This window comes from Nelumbo nucifera, chromosome 8, assembly GCF_055504915.1.
Source record: "Nelumbo nucifera cultivar China Antique chromosome 8, China Antique-T2T, whole genome shotgun sequence".
In the NCBI taxonomy this organism is placed as follows: Eukaryota; Viridiplantae; Streptophyta; class Magnoliopsida; order Proteales; family Nelumbonaceae; genus Nelumbo; species Nelumbo nucifera.
The window spans coordinates 20083248-20103535 of NC_142656.1; the positions used below are offsets into that span (position 1 = coordinate 20083248).

At 36.6% G+C, this 20288-nt stretch overlaps 1 protein-coding gene across 4 annotated transcripts; it reads right to left on the reverse strand.

Annotated features, from left to right (window-relative positions):
- Positions 1-2227: 2227 nt before the first annotated feature.
- LOC104610680 (nuclear pore complex Nup85-like protein) lies at positions 2228-19895 on the reverse strand. 4 transcript variants are annotated; one of them, XM_088893433.1, is made up of 19 exons: positions 19384-19893; positions 15740-15842; positions 15500-15610; positions 15267-15350; positions 14699-14770; positions 14444-14500; positions 11174-11293; positions 10881-11081; positions 10608-10718; positions 10459-10496; positions 10129-10285; positions 7618-7719; positions 7431-7487; positions 6811-6957; positions 6580-6650; positions 6364-6451; positions 3820-3876; positions 2768-2998; positions 2228-2636 (listed from the first exon to the last, which is right to left on the reverse strand). In XM_088893433.1, the coding sequence occupies exons 1-18, from the start codon at positions 19773-19775 to the stop codon at positions 2804-2806; spliced, it is 2163 nt and encodes a 720-aa protein (XP_088749559.1). In that variant the 5' UTR covers positions 19776-19893; the 3' UTR covers positions 2228-2636; positions 2768-2803. The 4 variants fall into 4 exon arrangements, 3 of the variants coding, with proteins under 3 accessions (XP_088749559.1, XP_010275714.1, XP_088749560.1); XM_010277412.3 differs by having other exon boundaries at positions 2763-2998; XM_088893434.1 differs by lacking the exon at positions 7431-7487 and having other exon boundaries at positions 2763-2998; positions 19384-19894.
- Between the last annotated feature and the right edge of the window lie 393 nt (positions 19896-20288).

Genomic DNA, 20288 nt, shown 5'->3' on the forward strand with positions numbered 1-20288 from the left:
ACTTAAAAGTTTTCCTTTATTATAAAAAAATATATGTACAGAGATTCGCAAAATGTATGGAAAGACGAATAATTAGGTAGATAGATTCATGGATAAATATTATATTATCAGCATTCAGCCTTCATTATCCTTAATTATATAATAAAAGGATCCAATCTGATAATTATAATTATATAATAAAAGGATCAAATCTTTCATTAGTAAATGAGGGAATATGAAAGATGTCTAAAAAGAAAACAGCATATAATTATGTTGAGTGTTACATATCTAACTCTCGGTAAAAGCAGTTTTCCATTCTCCCAGCTCCTCTTTATCAAGAAATCTAGATGAACCATAACCCGATCAGCAACCAACTTGCTTAGAGCAGCTACTATCCTGTCCATGTTGTAGTATTTGGCTTAAAACGATTTTGGACTCCTTCTAACTGATTTGATTATGAACTGCTTCTACTGAGAGTTAGATAGCAGGATTTCACTGATATCCACCTCTCTATCCAGTAAAGGCCTCCTGAATTTTGGACTTTAAATCAACTGATATCCTCTCCTTTCATAGCAGCTACTGATGGTAATTTCAGTCTCAGCCAGCTTATACAGTCTTGGGCACAACTCCTTCAACTTGCCAACCCCACTCCAATCATCCTCTCAAAACCTGATTCTAAAGGATTTTTATCATTTTATCTTTTTTTTAATACTTGGAGCTGAATTTAATTTGGTGGGTAATCTGAAATGGGAATTTAAATTTTTTTATCCATGTTATATAGTGAACTTTTCAAGTCCAATCCATGTACTTCTCTTTGAGTGCAAAAAAAAAAAACACCAATCCAGCCCTCCAACACAAACACATCCAAAGAAAAGAAAATAATATTTAACTATTTTGTCAAGGGCAATGATCAGGCTGACAGTGAAACTCAAGTTGTTAACTACTTGTGAATCTATGCTTTAAACGTGTATTATTTTGCAGTGAATATTGCCAGGAAAATCAAGTAGTGTATTGTCCATATCTTGCACAAGTCCCAAGGATTACTAAATAAGATTACTCAAGCAAACAGAAAATATCATGAATCTAATGTGCAAGATCAAATAATCAATGTAATAAATAGATCATTCAATAAAAATTATAAAGCAGCTAAGCAGCATATAAAATATCAACTAAATGCAGTTTCGATTCCTTGAAGCATCAGATGAAGAAATAAGAAAAGCTTATTGTCAATGGGCTCAAATAGCATACAATCACCCCAGGGCTGGGAGGACACTACAACTGAGATGAGCAGATTGAAAGAGAGAGATGAGCAGATTGTGTGGACGATGAGAGCTTGAAGCGAACGATGGAGAGAGTTGAAGCAGAGGAACTGCAATCAAGGCAACCATCGTTCAAGCTCTCATCCTCTGCTTTGCATTGCTTGTTCAAAGACCAGGGCAAAATGGAACTTGAAGCAGAGGAAAGGTAACCAGGGCAAAACGGCCATATCTTTGCCATGGCCGTTGGAATGCCCTGGTTGAAGCAGGAAACGGATAGAAGGCAAATCAGTTGAAACGGAACTTGAAGCAGAGCTTGACCGTTGGAATGCCTTAACATCGTTCAAAGATGCCAAAAGAGTGGCCGAAGATATGACGGTTGACCGTTGGAATGCCTAGAGGTAGATGGAAGAAGACAAAGGAACTTCCTCTCTGACAAGGCCCGATATTTTTTCCCAAATGTGTCTTCGATTTTCTCTTTCTTAGTGGGATCGCATGGATTTGGTGTGACCCCGAGTTCTTACTTTTGGGATCCCGCATCCTTCCCTTTTCTCATCCCATCCCCCTATTTCCCCCCAAAACAAATAAAGGAAAAAAAAATTATATTCTTAGAATATTCCTTTTTTTTCATCCCTATCCCAACAAACCAAACGGAGCCTTAGGTAGCTCAAACCCTGCTTAGCCTGACTCGAGCCTAGCCCAATTATATACACACACATATGTGTGTAACCTTGCATACATATTTACATAAATGCATGTAATTTTAGAGTGAGTTCATTAACCAACCCAAGCCTGGCCCGAGCCCAAGCTTGAAACCAACCTGACTGCATCAAATTAAAGTGTGAGCTGAAGTCGAGTTGGAAAGATCAGGCTTGACCTCGGGCTTGATCTGGGGTCGGGCCTGGGTTGGCCATAAACCCAGCCCAATCCAGATGTCCACAAGGCCACAAGTAATAAGTTACTAACAAGAAAGCATCTATGTTTCCTTTATATCCTTGAAATTGGCCACGCCTTTGAATAAAATGGTATCAGATGAACAGTTAAACACCACGGTATACAGTACTTAAAATCACAATTATACATGATAATTGACAAACTAAACAAGATACTCCCCACCTCGCCTAAATAATTAGTCTAAGATCATATTAATTAGTTACATGCCTGTCATCTAACTCCGGACATAGCTTGCCGAAGCAAGCTCTAAATTTAGAAAAGATATGTGAACCACCACCAGCAAAACCATTTGTCATCTGGTCAGTTGAAAGTAGTACCGGCATGAAACTTCATGTGGAAGATACCTCGGCCAAAAAACACGCTTTCATGCACCGTCTAGTCAAGTGAGCCCCCTCTTATGGAGAATTGGATTTGGAGACCATTGTCTTTGTTAACAGTACAGTGACCCTGCACCCATTAAGAAGAGATATTTGCACGTTAGAACACTAATAACCATGGTTGGCTACTTGTGAGGTTCTAAATGTAATAGGTAAAGAAATTGGGGAAAAAAAGAGAAACATCTGCATTACATACCAGACCTGTTTGCAGCTTTATGTTACAAAGCTTCAAAAAAATCACTCCTCCAGAAAAGCACGCCCAAGATTTGTAGCCAGGGCTAGTCTCACAGAGTTAAGGGCATGAGGTGGCAAGTCAGCTTCAATAAAGTCTGGGTGTAACTTTGCCATGGACAACTCTTGTAGTTTGTTCAATAAAAGGTTTGTCTGTGAGATGTTCAAAAGAGGATGTTCTGACCAATTAAGCAACTTCACCTGCAAAGGGACATGAATGATTAAGAAAATATGTATGAATAACCAATCCCTAGGTTCAGAAGTAGAGACAACCAACTCAACTACATCAGCAAGATTAGCCAAGTGAAAAGATGGGTCGTTCATTGATGTCAAATGATATCAATGATAAAATTAATTTGAAAGTTGGAATAAAAACCGAGTGATTAGGAAACCGCACAGGACCAGCCAGTCAGACTGGTTGAACCATGACCGGGCCCAGCTGGTTTGGTCATACCTTAGGAACCGGAATTCCTAAAAAACTGGCCCATGATTCCTAAAAAACCAGCTTACAAGCCTGTTTAACAAGAGAATCGGTGAACTGGTCCTGGTTTCATTTAACCACCCGGGTCACTAAACAATCGGAATTCCAAAATGTTTGGCAAGACTTGAACTCATGACCTCTTTTTTGCGTTTTACTCAATTACAATTAATCCATTTCTTTATTTGTGTTAATTTATGACTTTATTGTATATATTACTTCATTACACATGTATTTTAAAAAAACACAAGTTAAGAGGTGTGAAACTGGTCATTTGCTTTTAAACATAAAAAGCTGGCAATCCATCCACCGCATTCAAGTATGATATAATTTGTAAAATAAATTATATAATATTTATACTACTCATAGTATATATGCATATATGCCACATCATCACAGTTTGATCCTGGTTGAACCTCTGACCAATGAACCTCTCTTTTCTGCTTCTATGCCTGGTCCAGTTCTCTGAACGTTGTAAAAAAACACAAAAAAAGTATAAATGAAAAGTGAATAAGGAAAACCACTTTATTAACTCAGCACTCACCGAATCATGCAGAAGAGGCAACCAGAAACGTTGTGGTGTGGATGGGTTCTTCATAAGCTGCATGCAATAACAAGAATTTCATTGTCAATCACATATCTGCTGATGAATTGCAAATGCACACCAAGACAAAAACGTGGAGAACATAACACAATAGATATCCTCTTTGCAGCATGGTAAGTTTGTACTATCCTAATAATACATTTGCAATATGGGATGCTTAGCAAGCTCCCATCAGCAACATCATGCTCAGAGAAAGGTCGAGTAAGGAACAGAAAATGTATCCTAATAAAGAGAGCCAAAGTACTTTAAGGTGCATTTATAATTCTGAGGCAGGGATAATGTGCATTATATAACACAGGTGATGAAGGCAACCAGAACTTTTCTTTGAAACCCTTCAATTTACAAATTCCCCTCAGATAACCCCAAAAAATTTGTTCTCTTGTTGCTCCTTGTTTTTGCTATATCATTCTGCTAGTCAGTTAGCAGACCTGTACACCCAAAATGCCTTGGCACCCAACTCTTGCATTAGGGATTTAACATTTTATTGATTAGAGGAAGAAATTCTCTACAGGTATACATGAGCTGATGCACATTTGTACACCAAAATTTAGGTCAGCTATTCCTACCCACTCTTTTCTACATTCTCGTTCTTGCTATTACAAGTTCTCATGTGGAATCAAGCCCCAGTACAACTGACTTCTCCCTGTTCCTTGCCTTATTTTGGTAATAAATAAAAAAATAAAATTTATGAAGAAAGGAGAATATAAGGAGGTATAAGACATCACTTTAGGAATCCAGTTAATGTTTACACCCAACTCCCTTGCCTTGCCTACTGTTTTATTTCCATAACTGTATGTCTATGCACCAGGGTGTCAAGTAGTTATGTGGCAGGCTAGCAGACATCTTACTACCACCTAGAATTCCCCCTCCCCCATCAGATTCCCTGATGTTTAGAATTTTTTTTTTTTTTGAGAACTGTAAGTAAAGTGATTTCATAAAAAAATCAACTACAGAAACCCCTGTACAAAGAAAAATGGACAAAGGATATACAAAAACCTAACATAGCCCATTATAGCCTCAATCCCCCAAACAAAAAACAAAAACTATCCACTCCTTGCAAACAAAAAATTTCACTCAAAACAGACACTTGGATGTCTGCCTTTAAAGAACTGGTGCACAGTTAGCCACGAGTGGATCATCCACAGAAATTTCCTCGGAACATCTTTTGAGTTTTGAATTCCTTCAAATAATCTGTTATTTCTTTCACTCAACACAACCAACAGAACAGCTGTCGGAATAATGCTCCAATGCCACCTTTCCAGCTTTACTCAAACCACCCAGCCACCAAGCCTCTATGAATCCCCTAACATCAGCTGGGAAACATAGCTTAGCACCAAATAATTCCACCACTCTTAACCACACCCAGTGAGTAAAATCAGTGTAACACTAGATGACTAGAGGATTCCACATTCCCAATACATAGGGACATGCCATATCTACCACTTCTAAACTTCTTTTGATTAAATTCTCTTTGGTTAGGAACTTATCCAGCACTGCTGACCAGACAAAAAAGGATATATTTGAAGGCACAGCTCTAATCCATATTCTTTGACATGGGAAAGAGATGTCTTCCTCCTTTGAAACAACTTTAAAAAACATGTTTACAGGGAGGGAGGCCATTTAGCCGGAATAGGGAAAAAGGATAAGCAGAAAACAGGGAGGGAGGCCAGCACACTTTTAATTAAGGTTACTTTGCCACCCTTGGATAAATATTTTGTCTTCCAATAGGCTAATTTTCTGTCTACCTTCTCCAAGATAGGTTCCCATACAGTTTTGAATTTACAACTTTCTCCCAAAGGCATGCCCAAGTATCTAAATGAAAGCTTGCTGACTTTACATCCCCAATCATCTGCCCATTCCTCCATATTTAGAATTTTAGCAAGCTTCATCCCTTGCTAGACTTCCAACAGCTCTGCCCTTAAGAAGTCCTTATAGCCAATAGGACCAGAAAAAAGTGCAATAACATCCATCACTGTTTCTGAAAACACCTCTTACCTTGGAGTTGCCTGGGTTTCCAAAAGTGCAATGCAAAAACCATTGTTCCATATTTTCATTAGTTTTCTTGAGGTCCAATTTGCACATTATGCCCTTTCTTCCCTTCTCTCTACCCCTATGACATTTCATTTGCAATCAACTTGGCCAGTTCTTTCTCATTTTTTGCATAGTCTTTGTTTTCCTTCATGCAGAAGTGAGCAATGCCATGATGCCATTACAATGGCCAAAGGATTAGTAGGTGATTACCAATATGTATTTGTCAAATAGCTATGCTGTAGCTAGACAATGCACACAATCATAATTTTTTTCCCTTTTTTTCAGACATCTTTTCTTTCTTTCATTTGTCTCAAGGACAACCACAAACTTTTAGACACAACAAGGTCATTACTTTTCAGGAAAAAAAATAAAAAAGAAAAGGTTCACATAGGCACCATTTTATTTACCATGCAGACAGTAGAGAAGGTAGATAAAGGATTTTTCTGCATATACCAGTATAAGAGATTCCACAGCCTGTCGAGCAGCATCAGTAATGTGACCATCCTGAACCTGTTGAAGGGATTTTTTGAAGTCCCTATACCTGTGTCACATTCAAATAAAAATTAACCAAAGAAGTTGAAGGCCAACAAAAAGAAATATTATTAATCATTTCTTTGAGTTCCTATAGATAGAACTAAAGCAGATGGAGGAAGATGATAGGATAGTTACTTGTGAAGAAACTCAAGACCACCTACAGTCCTGGCTTCAGAACCCAACAGTTCAATTAATCCTTCCCATTGCTGCTTATAGCAACGAAGCAATAAAACAGAATGAGTTTTCATAGATTAAATCCCCAGGCCAACCGAAGGCCATATGATCTTTTTTTGCTTAAAGATTAGTACACCTGGTTTATCATAAACTTGTAAAAAGATGAGATATTATAATAAATTGATTTAATACCTTGAAACTTTCATCAGATATCGACTTCCCAACAAAATCAAACAACTGTTGAGCAATTCTATTAAGCCGGACTTCATCCTGAGCTTGCTGTAGCCAGAAAATTCCAGACCCTTTCTTACCATGCTTCCAGTGGTGTATTCCAGCAATCTGATTAGTGAAACATATACTAAAGTAAGAAAAGCAAGGCTAAATTATAATGCACAGAAGATCATCTACAGTACCCATTAGAAGTCATCTGTTAGAAGTTGAAGGGGATAGAAGAGCGACAGACCAAAAAGAACTTGGGTGGAAGTAGTAAGGAATGATTTAGGTGCTCATAATTTAACAATGGATATGGCACTGAACAGACAGAGTGGAGAAACAGGATACATGTAGCCAGCCCTATATAATTAGGAGAAGGCTTACAAGATGATGATGATGAACAAAAGTTCTTCCAAGCCTCACTCTTAACTTTCAAAAGGCATTTCTATAATCACCCAGATCCAGTCTGCTTTATCAAAGCAAAGATCAAAAGCTGTGCAACCTAATATATACTACAAAAGTGGCATGTGAAGCATGTTTTCCATGTCCCCTTTCCAACATCCAAATAACAAGAAATAGTAGGCCAAGGCTCAAAATACCTTCATAATATTTGAACTGATACTGTCAAGTTCATATAGACGGCAAATCTCCAAACTCTGGAATACAAAATACTTTCGCTCAGAAAGTAATGTTAAGAGCAGCTTAAGATGCTACCAAACTCAGAAAACTATTGAAGGATACTGTGCATAAATAAATAAAAACAAAACATGAAATTCACCTAATCACCTTAAGTAACAGATGATTATGTTGTATAGGTTGCTTGTACAATAAAATTTCCAACAAACCCATTCCCTGCTTTGTGCATGATGTCAAATAAATTGGAGCAATCTGAACATATGAGAGCATTTAATGAGTTAATAAAATCAAACAACAAAAGCACCACCTATAAGAATGATAAAACAATAAGACCATTTTGGTGCTAAACTTTGATACGACTTATTGAGCAACATTTTGATTGAAAGTAAAGGAGACACCGACTGCAATTTCTTGAATTGGTAACAATCAGGAATTATATTAATTTGTGATAAAAGAATTAGATAGAAAAAAACTAAAGTTTTGCCAAGCAACCCTTCTAATGGGTTAGCACCTACCACATAACCCACTCGTGAGCAAGCCTCAAAAGACCTTGACATGTGAACAAAAGAAACTCCCTTTTTATGGACAACTTTCCTATTAAAAATTTAGAGGTATTGAAGGCTAGTATTGGTTGGGGAAAAATCCAATGCAAGGTTGAGTATAGGATTTATATGGATTATAGGATTCAACAAGTGGCCAATCCAATGGGTCCTCCACCCAATGGAATGGATGATCTGGATTGGCCACAATTTTCCTCCATGTGGCAGTAGGTGGGTTACATAAGGAATGATGCAGGAGATGAAGAACCAAAATTCGAACTTTATGAAATTTTATGTATTTTTGTATTTTTTGACAGTAGGGGTATTTTTGTCATTTTGCAATTTTCCGTGGGGTCCATTGATAGGGTATAATTTGTCTAGTTATAGTTTGTTTATGTTTAAAATTTCGGTCATTGCATAAGTAGGATTAGAATTATCGAGTCTTCTTTGAATTGTTTAACAGTTTTGACTCCTAGGACCATTATGAGCTTAACAGTTGGACTCCTACGACCATTATGAGTTTAGAGACTATAAATATGTATGGACGTTTTACACACAGAGCAATGAAATATATTGAGCTTTCTTCTTCTTATGCTAGCTATGGTGAGTGTGATTCCCATGCCGGGCCGGGCTTTGCACTTATGATAAGGGCTATAGCTTAGGCCCGGGCCTGGCCCGGCCTGGGGTTCCAGGCCTGAAACATAAGCCCTAGCCCAGGTCTATACGGGCCTGGGCCGGGCCTGATTTTGGGCCAATGTCTTTCATATATAAAACATTACATATTTATAATAACATGCATACAAACTTATTTTATACATTATATAATATAAAATATTACATATAATATAAATTATACATGTCATGTTATAATATTTATCATAGTTGTCAAAGCAACACCTAGGCGACAAGGCACCCTTGGAGGCTCACTTCGCCCAGTTGCCAAGTAGTTTTGTGCACTAGATTATAAAATACTGTTATATTTTTAACTTTTTGATATTATAATTATAAAATAGACATTATTAAACTAGAATATTCATTTTATGTGTTTATATACTAATTTCTTTTTAATATTTTCTTATTTTGTTAGGGTTTAATCAACGCAAACATTGCTAACTGCTGTATTGAACCCATGGTTCAAAGTCTCTATGTATTGGCAAAGGTGTATCGGTACTTATAATGATACTCCCCCTATTTTTTTTATTTCTTTGGTTTTCAATTTCATTTATATATATATAATATTTAAAAAAATGGGTCCCCGAAAACACCTGTAAATAGGTGTCGGAACCCCAAAGATACAATACAATACACCTGATACAGGGCGTATCGTATTGAAATTTTGATCCTTGATTGAACCCTCAAAATTTTCAAAACACAAACCAATAAGCAAGGGAAGAACTTAAAATTTTGTCTAATCAACACATTTTCTTCTTCTTCCTCCAGTTTTTCTTTTCTTCTTTCCTATAACAAAAGTAGGGGTTCAGCCCCTATATTTTTTGAATTTTATTTACTTTGTTCTTTTTTTTCTCATAAAATGTTGATTTTCTAGACTTAAACATGAAGTTTATACTTTTCTTATGAAAATTATGAATAATTATTAAGGAAAGATGGTTATGGAACCTAGGGAACTACCCTAGGATATATAGTTTTACTTTAAAAAAATCCATCGCCTAGGCGACTAGGCAACAAGGCACCCCCCCTGTCGCCTAGCCTCACCTTGGCGCCTTGAAAACTATGATATTTATATATAAAATATATAATCTAATGTAAAATAACATGTATACATATGTATACATTATACACAAAATGTGTAAGTTTAAATATATGTGGGCCCGGGCCAGGCCTGAACACAAAACCCAGGCCCAAGCCCGGAATTTCCGGGCTGAAATGATCACCCCTACTGCTTGGTACTTGATTGTAAAACTTCTTAATACATACTTCACTAAACTATATGCCTAGGAAGTTCCCAGAACAGCAATTCTATGGCTCATAGGTTCTCACAATATAAGCCTCCCAAGTCATATGCATTGAAGGGGCTACCACACCAGATGAGATCACTATTCACAATCCACCATTAAAGAAATGGAATGATCCAGAAGTCCTCATTCACATTTTTACAACTCACTTGCCAGGTTAGAGCATGAGAAGATAGAATTTGAGCATATACAAGCCGATGAAGCTCCTCTATGCTGATACCTCCCAGATTATAACGCTCTTCATGTAACAGAATTTCTGCTTGCTTGCTCCCTGCTGTCAATAGTTCTACAGCATGTGCAACCATCCTGTCAAAACAAAATTTCCATCTGATATATAAACTAAATAGACCATACATGAAAAACAAATTTTCATAATTTAATACAAGCACTAATGAATTTATGCTTATGGTCTATAACATCCATGCTGTCATCAGTTGAAACTTAATAATAAAGAAGTACAAAAGAAATCAAAAGCTCACCAAGGACCAAATGACCTTGAACATTCAGCCAAAACAACCTGAACCATACAGATAAAATGGAGAGATAGTTAGATGAAAGGCAAATGAAGATACTTTTTTTTGGATAAGAAGATAAATATCTAATTAAGGAGAAGAAAATCCATTCTCACCTCAGTATTTTCTCCTAGAATTCCAAGGAGAAGCCCCATCAACCTATGGGTGCTGGATGTTGGTTTTAATTGCATGCATTTCTGAGCTAAACTGTACATGCTTTCTAGACCCTGATACAGAAAAATGGAACAAGAAGTCAAATACCCACCTTGATTGCAATGAAACCAAGATAAAGGATTTACATATAATTTTCAACAAGAGAAACAATATGCATGCTGAATTTGAGTACGAAAGACTTCAAGGAATAGATGAAATTCTCAACAGACACTGACCATTGTGAATGGCCTGACATAAAGGAAGTGAGATATATACAACTCTATCCAATGGCTTGTCACAGTATTGAGAGAGTTGGTGTTTCCCAACATAATTTGTAGAACATTCTTTAATCCTTCTCTTGTCTGGCGGTGATCACACTGAACCCAGAATGCACTGCATTCCAGCTTTGTAATTTGCCCTCGCCATTTTTCCCATGCCTAAGAAACAGATAGATGCAAATATAGTGAACCAGCTCAGAGATGCATACTATGTGTGTCTATAGAGAGAGAGAGAGAGAATCCGAAAATACCTTGACAAAATCAGGCTTTGTTTTATAGCATTCACCTAACCTTCCAACTGCTAGTTCAGTACGAATACGTGGCATTTTGGAGATTAGAACAGCAACTGCCTCCACCAGACCATTCTCTGTCTGTAATAGTAAAAGTGCATTAACATGGCACACAAACCTATTTATTTTTTCTCCTTTTCTTAATAGGTGATGTAATGGTCTTTTTGTTGAATTTTTCTTTTCTTTGTTTTTCATTGAAAGGTAAAGTGTTGTATTTCATTTAATTATCCACCAAAAAATTACACCAGCCCATGTGCATTGAGGGACTGTACATTGGAAATATATACCAAAAGAGAAAAATGTGTACTTTAGGCAAACAAAGGTCTATCATCCAAAAAATTAACTTATCTGGACACCCTGGAAAGGCTTCTGTACACTTAGCCAAGAACATAAAATTCCTTTTTACCACCACCATATCAGAATACTTGCTCTCAAAAATGCACTGATCTCTTTCCATCCAAACAAACCATATGATAGCAGTTGGTTAAATTTTTTTCTTATCAGCAAGCAGCTGGTTAAATATTCCAAAAAGGTTTCCCTCTGATGTTTAATCCCTGGAACATCCAACCTTGGAGAAGCTTGCAATAGAGTTTTACAGAGAAACATCTGAGATCCAAAGCATGCTAGGACCATATACCACAATTGATGGGGGAAGTTGCAGTATATGAAAAGACGGTTCAAGGATTTTGGTACTTCATTCAATAAATAGCAGGTATCGCTGTTCAAAGCCATTCCTCTTCTGATCAAGAGATCAGCAGTTAGGCATCTTTCAAGAGTATCAGTTCAGAGTATGAAAGCTACTTTTGATGGAAAGGAGTCCCAGATTCTAGACCAAAGTAAGGAGTTTTCCTGCTAATGGATCAGCCTTTATAGAAGGCCTGAACTGAAAGGTTGCTTGATTTGTCCCATGACCACCTCTATAATCAACCTCCAAGATGTCAACTTTTGTGTCTTGGATTAACCTTAACAGTTTAGTCATTTAATGGGCCATGTTTGGTTCAATTCTCATTCTTTTTCATTCTTACCCAAGATGAAATTCTAAAATGGGCAAGAATGGTTAAAAATAGGCAGAATGAGAAAATATTGCTATGAACCAAACACTTTTTTCCTAAGAATGAATTCTTTTCAGACTGATAAGTGTCCTATGTTTATTTTCATTCTTAAAAAAAATTGTGTCAGTATTCATAAACCGCCAACCTAGGTCTCCAACAGTCAATGTTTACCAGTTGGCATAGATGTATTGTAAAAGTACTTTCTTAAAAGTATTTTTGTAAAAAGTGCTTTTATAAAAGTACTTTCATAAAAGTGCTTTCGTAAAAAGTGCTTTTATGAAAGTACTTCAATAAAAGTGCTTTAATGTAAAAGTATTTTTATAAAAGTGCTTTCGTTAAAAGTACTTTTATAGAAGTGCTTTCGTAAAAGTGCTTTCATGTTCATGTAAAAGTACTTTTATAAAAGTTCTTTCGTAAAAGTATTTTTGTAAAAGTGCTTTCGTAAAAGTAAACAGCTATGGCAACAATTTTGTAGGCAGAGTTTCCTCAAAGAATGAAATCAGCAAGATGGAGCATGATTATTTTTCATGCTGCAGGCTACCCAATATTTGTGCTATGGGGCTGGTTTTTCATTCTAAAAAGAATGTGGCCCATGGCAAGAATTTTGTAAGCAAACACTCTTAATGTTATTCATTCTTGCCCATTCTTTCCCAAAATAAGCAAGAATTAAAAGAATGAGGCCCAGAGCAGTGAACCAAACATGGCCTTGATTTCCCAGTCATTCAAATTTCTTCTGAAAACAGGGTTTCAAATTACCTCACCATTACTTAATTTGAACGAGGCACATTTGGATTTATACACAGTTACATTATTTGCATAAAACACGAATTGTAATAACCAGAGAGAAAAGAGTAATCTGTACAGCTCAAAATTTGTGTAGGCTTTTATGATGACTGAAAAAAATATGAAGTAGCCTCATTAGAAAGTGGATGTGTTCAATTAGAGAAGAAAGCAACGTGTGATGAAAAGGATTTTGGAAAAGATAAGAATTAGGTGGAGAGGGAGGAAAGCTTTGATTTGGGAAATTATGCTGAAGTTGTAGTAGAAAATTGGGTAGAGATTTGGGGGAAGGAAGAGATTTGAAGCAAATAAGGAAGGAATGGTTAATGATGATAGAATCAAAAGCAGAATTTTGCTGAACCCAAAAAGATCAAAAGGACAGTCAGTTCATGTAAATAAAGTTTTTTCTCATTTGAAAGAAGGGCTTGTTGGGGCAGGGCCTTGTAATAAATTAAAGAGAATCCACAAGAGAAAGAGGATGAAAGTTAAAGCTAGACATGCCAAAGGAATGTTGGAAGATCCATTACCAAAGAAAGGTCAAGAACTTTTGTAGATGGGGGACACTACTCAGTTTGGTGTGCAGTTAGAGGAATCAGATTCAGAAATTCCAAGGAGAGACTCAGATCAAAAAGATGGTCCGGAGGGGCATGAAAGTTAAAATGATCAAGTGAGATCACCTTCCTTGCACATTCCTCAGATCCTGCTCATCAACAACTTTAGGCCTTGAATCAAAGCTAACAGTTCTGCCCTCAGGAATTTTTCATTACCAACCAGCCCTGAATAGCTTGGGATGGGTTTACTAGTTGGTTCGTCTCACGAACTTACTTAAACAGCCTAGAAATCTTCCCCATGGCAACTTAGCTTGGAGCTCAAAAGGAGTCTCCATTCCTTGCTCCACAATACACTCGTGGAAAAAACCTCTTCACCAATGCTTGTAACTTTTGTATTGTTTGAGTAGACTTTTACTTTATTAGACCTTCCTATGTGTTCAAAATAGACCATCTTTATGGATAACTTTGATATAGACTCACAATCATGAATGGCCTATTTGATTGGGCAAAACTCCAGTACAAGATTGGGCATGTGGTTGATATGAGCTGTGAGACTGAACACATGGTCAATCCACTGGACCCTCCATCTCATGGACAGTCTGGATTGACCTCAGGATCTTTCCATGTGGCAGAAATAGGTGGGACCATGTAGGGAAGCTCCACACTGGACCTGATTAGCAAACTACTACTAATACTCAACTGTACGTTTCATGATGTGTGTACACCAAATACAATCTCCTTTATATCATGCAATATTCCTCAGACAAAAACCTTTTTTGGGTAAAATAAAATATAATTAAAGAGAACTGAAGTAAAAAAGTGCAAGTCTCTATAGATATAATACAAACCTCACGATTTCCTAGCTGATCAAGCTGATAAGATCCATGCAATCTCAACAATTTGACCTGCGGGAGAGGGATAGAGAAATAACTAAATTATCTTTCTTTCTTGCCATGCCTGTCCAACATAAAAATAGAAGAAATTGCATGTTCCACAAACATCTTTTTCGTTTTAATTTTCAACCATAAAAATTACAAATAACTATTTGAGAGAAAGAGAATCACCGCCCTGAGAGTGCAAAAGATTAAAAAGATAATTCTTACCACAATCTCAAGCCAGCCAACTGCAAGTGCTGATGATATCCCTTCCCAATATTTTGGATTATCTTCAACAGCCTGCATGGTAAAATCTTGGCAAAATCACTTTCCTTTCCCTTTCCGTTTCTTTTTGTTAAATGCGAAGTAATAGGGATGTAACAAACAAAGATAATAGAAGAGGGCAACAGAATTTAGTTAACCTAGGGTAAAGTGGTGAACTTTGATCATAAAACAAGATGAGCACCAGAGATTTACAAAAGCATTTGCATAAAATGGCCAACAATCAACATAAAAGCATCGCTGAGTTTTTAATATAGAACATACATCACATATTAAAGAACAGCAATTAAAGAAGAAGATTATAAAACCACAAAGTTGACAATGGCCCCTGATAAATTATTAGCTCTAGATGCCCTTATATAACTATTGTCAGCTATAAATCTTGGTGCAAAACCTGCACTATATCCAGATAAAGCATAATGGTCAATGCACCCAAATCAATTGTTGTATTTCACAACCAAATGTGACAAACAAAACAAGCAAAATTACTAGGAACATCAGAAAGTGGTGAAACCTGTAAGGTCACAAGTTCTTTTTGCAGATCAACAAGTTTTGAATAGACAGTTGTCCCTGTTTCTGATAGAAGGTTATCATAATCCTGCAGAAAGAAATGATCAGCAGCTTAGCAGATCCCAACCCACCACTCCTGGAGGATTTGTTCAGAGCAATACAAATACATGTGACTAATATTATTTTCGAGTATGTAGAGTAGAGGAAAGGAAAAGGAATCAGAAGAAAGAGCATTACTGCTAACCAATCAACAAGGCTCTCTGGGAGCCAAGCCTGTGACTGCTTGTCCGCATAAAATATTTCCATCAGTTCCCAGGCAGCCTTCAAACAGGTGGGCTTCTCCATTGCCTGCACTTTTAAAAATCACTAGGTTTAGCATGATATTTATATTAAACTTGAGGGAAAAAGATCCAAGTACATGCAAGTATCTACTAACTAAACTTCAAGACTTTCATCCTTTAAAAGGTGGTGAATCACCTTCAAAACTGTCTTTGGGTCTTCAATGACTGGACTAGGAAGTGGTTTTGGACTCCCAAGAAGAAGATTTATATCTTTACTGTACTCCATAACATGTTCCCACCTGATAGCCATGACAAATGTGACCATATGCATAAAATGTAGTAGAATTCTAAAACACTAAAGCTAAACATAACTAATTGTAGAAGAATTCAAATAGCTTCAACCTGCTCATTAGCACAGATATATGCACATTGTCAAAGAATGTGTAGAAACCAATTTCAATATTTTTAATAACAGAATGCGCACCATCAAAGAGGAAACCCATCATCCTTTCAAGTATCTAAAAGAAAGGTTGAACATACTATTTTTATTTTTGGCAAACAAAGTGAGTGAATTAGGGTAAGGATCAATCATGCAATTGGTTCAACCTGTAATAATCAAATCTAAAGGGCATTACTCTATAAGCTCAATAAGTTAGAGTGCTATATTATTGACATAGAGGTTGTAGCTTTATAGGTATACATAGGTTAAGCTGTTAAAATTCTAATAAGACAGCCACAAATATTACATGCAGGACCTGCTCCATCAAGAACCCCTCCCCAGTCCACATACCATAATTCCTGTTTATTTATCCCTTCTTAGGCAAGTAAATCAGCCAATGGGTTGGTTGATATGGGAATCCAACAGATTTATGCTTGTAACTTACACACAAGCATCTTGTCCTCCTTATTTTCTGCCTAAGGCTCCAAGGATCAACCATATCTCCCCCTTCAGCTAGCTTACAATAGTTTTAGAGTCCCCATCTTTTTTTTTTTTATTTGAGAGAGAGAGGGAAGGCAAAGTATAGAATTTCGTTCAAAAAGGAAAACCCTTGTACAGCAAGTGGTTGTGCAAAGGGAAGTTACAAAAAAACATCTCCCCCCAATTTCTATAACAGCAAATACATACCCCTGTCCGTTTACAAAAAGAGAATCATAATTAAAAACAATGAACTGAAACTGCTTCTTTTGTAATATTTATGCATGGATAAGTATGAGTGTATTTTTTCAACAATTTTCTGAGTGGTTTCGAAACTATCAATCCCTGGAATAGTGCTTTAGGTAACTTCAGTCTTTGTAGAACTGCTCATGATTATGCTGTTATGAAATTAGCAATTCCTACAAGTCCTGAAAATGTAATAAAAATCTTATGAGTGGTTTTGAAACACATCACCAAACCTTGAAGATGTTGGGTTCCCAATACTGCACCCATCAAAGTTCATCTTAATTTTTCCTTATAGGAGGGGGCACCAAGGCAAAGAAGGACGGTTTCTTGTCCTAGCTGATGCTGCCAGCCTGCCACCGTCGAACACCTTCTCATAATGTCCTCCATTGTGAAATGTGAGAATTCCTCAAGTTTTTCTCAATGAATAATTCCAATCTGAATTAAATTTATTAAATCTTTTGTAGCCTGAAATTTATCTTGAAAGTTGGAATGTCCTTGCAGTACACTCTTCCCAAATGGACCAGACAATAGCAGCTTTTGTGCATTTCCAAGTTCCAAAGAATCTCATCGCTCTTCTTTGGTAAAACATGGATACATCTTTGGGGTGTCCATCTAGCATCAAATAAAGAAAGAAAACACTCCAAAATACTTTGAGACAATTGACAGGAGATTATCAAGTAGAATGTGATTTCATTGCTTGCCTTATGGAGGATAACATTTTAGGTGTCAAAATCCAATTTCACCTTCTTTTCTGCAGGACTTCTCAAGTAATGGTTTTTTAGTGATACACTTTCCAGCAATAAGCCCTTATCTTTAAAGGTGTAAATACTAATTTTCTGTTTTTTGGGTCCAAACCATATTTCCTTGGTTGGAAAGGTTTGAAAGAATTGATTCACAAGTAAGATGACATTAAAGAATGAAGGACAAGAGAATTTGCCCATGCCATCAACTGCCCACACTCTGCAATCATTTAGATTAAGGTCCATATATGCTTCTTCTAGCAAGTGGGTGAGTAGTAAGAATTCTTGAATCTCAAAATCCCTAAGACCCCTACAGAGGACAAAGGACCCATGATGGAGGTGTGGCATTAAAGTTTACTATAGAGGCTATGGATTGGGGTTCTTAGCATTTGATAAGGAGTACATTCTTAGAAATCTATATTTCAACAATGAGCCTCTCAACTACAAATTTTTCCAGAATTTTATTTGGTCCACCTTTTCCAACATCATATCTAATATGGAAGACGAAGAGGTCATTAGGGTCAACACCATGGATGATTCTAATAACCAAGTGTCAAAGTTTAGGAGTTTCAGCAGAGAATCTCTAATAACCATTTACCTAAAGAGCCTTACTCTTCAGATCCAATCTACCTAGCCCCAATCCACCTCATGATTCTCTCCTTGTTAATTTTCATGGGTGCTTTAAAAACTGAATAAATGTAGATTGGAAGACTAGAGAAAGTGGATTTTCATTGAAGTTATTTTTCATCTCAAGTTCTAAAGATATATAACGTTTCTTCCAAGATGCTAACATTTTGGTGAATCTTTCAATGACAAGACCTAAAAAGGATAATGATCTTGGATTTCCACCAAGTGGGAGATGAAAGTAGTTCCGACTTTAGAGGCCAAGGTGAAATATAGCTCCCTAGAATTTTTGCATACCTGTGAGCCTAAGCACACCTTTTAAAACATTGATCTAGGGTCAACCAAAAAAAGGTGTTTGAATTATTGGGACATTGTTACAATAAGTTATATAGGCTTATATGGAGACCTCTTATTCTAAAGAATAAATTTCCACCTTGGTAACAGGGATATTCTTAGTCAAAGTTGTCTTACTACTAACAACCAAAACAAAAAGTTGTTCTACTATTAGCACATGCTGTCTAAGGAGTACTACATTGTTAACCCCCATGAAACGAAAGTGCTCTGAGAAGGCATAGATTGTCAAAGAATAAGTAAAAAATTCTCCAGACAACTCAAAATTGTACATGTTTTTCATATTTTCCAATGAAATTATATTTTCCTTCAGGGTTGGAATTTGAACAATAAGTTCTGTTTCTTGCGTATACCAATATTTATAGCCAGCAAAGCATTGTAGTGATCATGAAGAGACTAAGGTATCAAAAACAGATAAGAAGTTGATTGATATCTATGGTAACTTTCCTCCCGCTCCCCATACAGAGGGAGAAGTATTAAATGCAATACGTTATAGGCAATCTACTTAAGTAAAGCAAGTTCCTTCCTTAAATGCAATACCACGAATATCAAAATTTGCAGATAATTCCAAATAGAAATAAAAGTATTGAAATATTAGATGCGCAACTGTTCAAATGTTGGAAACTCGAGCATTCAGATATGCTTAAAAACTTGTAACATGCACATCTCCAGGATATAGATCAAGATATATAGGCATCCATACAGAATAATGCCGTAGATTAGGTCCGTCTCAAGTGCATTCCTACCAAGAACCCAGATAGCCGAGACTCGCATGGGGCAATGCCTTCTAAACATTTGTGATTAACCAACCGGAGATCACAATTAAAGTAAAGAACCAAAATTTCAACTCTTGAATTCTAGAAACCGAAAAAAAACGACTCTAAGAATGCTCAACTAATTTGAAATTAAAGATAGTTTACCGAAAAACCATCAAACTTAGAGATACGAGTTGCAATAGATTACCACTCAACGTGATAAGTAGACGAACCCATCGACATTTTTGACAATAATGACATAGAATTCTTCCGACTCTGAAGAAGTGCAAATGGAGAAACTGAACCATAAGCGATCCTTCGCTTCTGCGCCTCATCGATCTCTCCATCTTCAGAGCTTAACTTCACCTCCACAACTTTCCCGCCAATTTGATCATTGGAGTTTCCAGAACCCTCGGCGCTGGAATTCGACGATTTTTTTCCGAAAAAAGACACACGAAGGCAATTTCCTTTGGACCAGGAGATGGAGAGGCGAGAGATTGGGGCTTTAAGGTCGTGGTGGAGTGAATAAACAACTGGGTCTCTCACGTCCGGCGAAAAAGGAACAAGAGAATCACTGGGATCTGACATACGTCCGGGCATGTTGGTCCGGAGTCGCGGGAACCACCACTGACGTCCCTCGTTTAGGGCTTTGGAAGGGTTTTTGAACCGCAGGAGAGGGAGAAAAACACTTAATACTAAGCTGTTCGATAGCTCGTTTAGGTCTAAGCGTTCGTTACCATTTTTTGGTCAGCCTTTACTTTTTACTGTAGCAATGATTACATGATTTGTTTTTTAGAAACACCCTTAATCTGTTTCTTCTTCCCTTTACGCTAAGACCGTAATATGACCCTATTTATGTATTATTTAATTAAATAATTAATTATTTTATTATAGGCTAAATTATCAAATAATTCATTATTTCAATTATATAATTATTAATTAATTAGTGGTTAATTTGATAAAAAATAATTACGTAATTAATTAATTCTAAAAATAATTATTATTTTAATTAACAATATTAATTAATAATACTAAAAATTTTAAGAATAATAATAAGGGAAAATTCCAAATTAATACCCTATACTTTGGGCTTAGGGCTACTTTGGTCCCTAA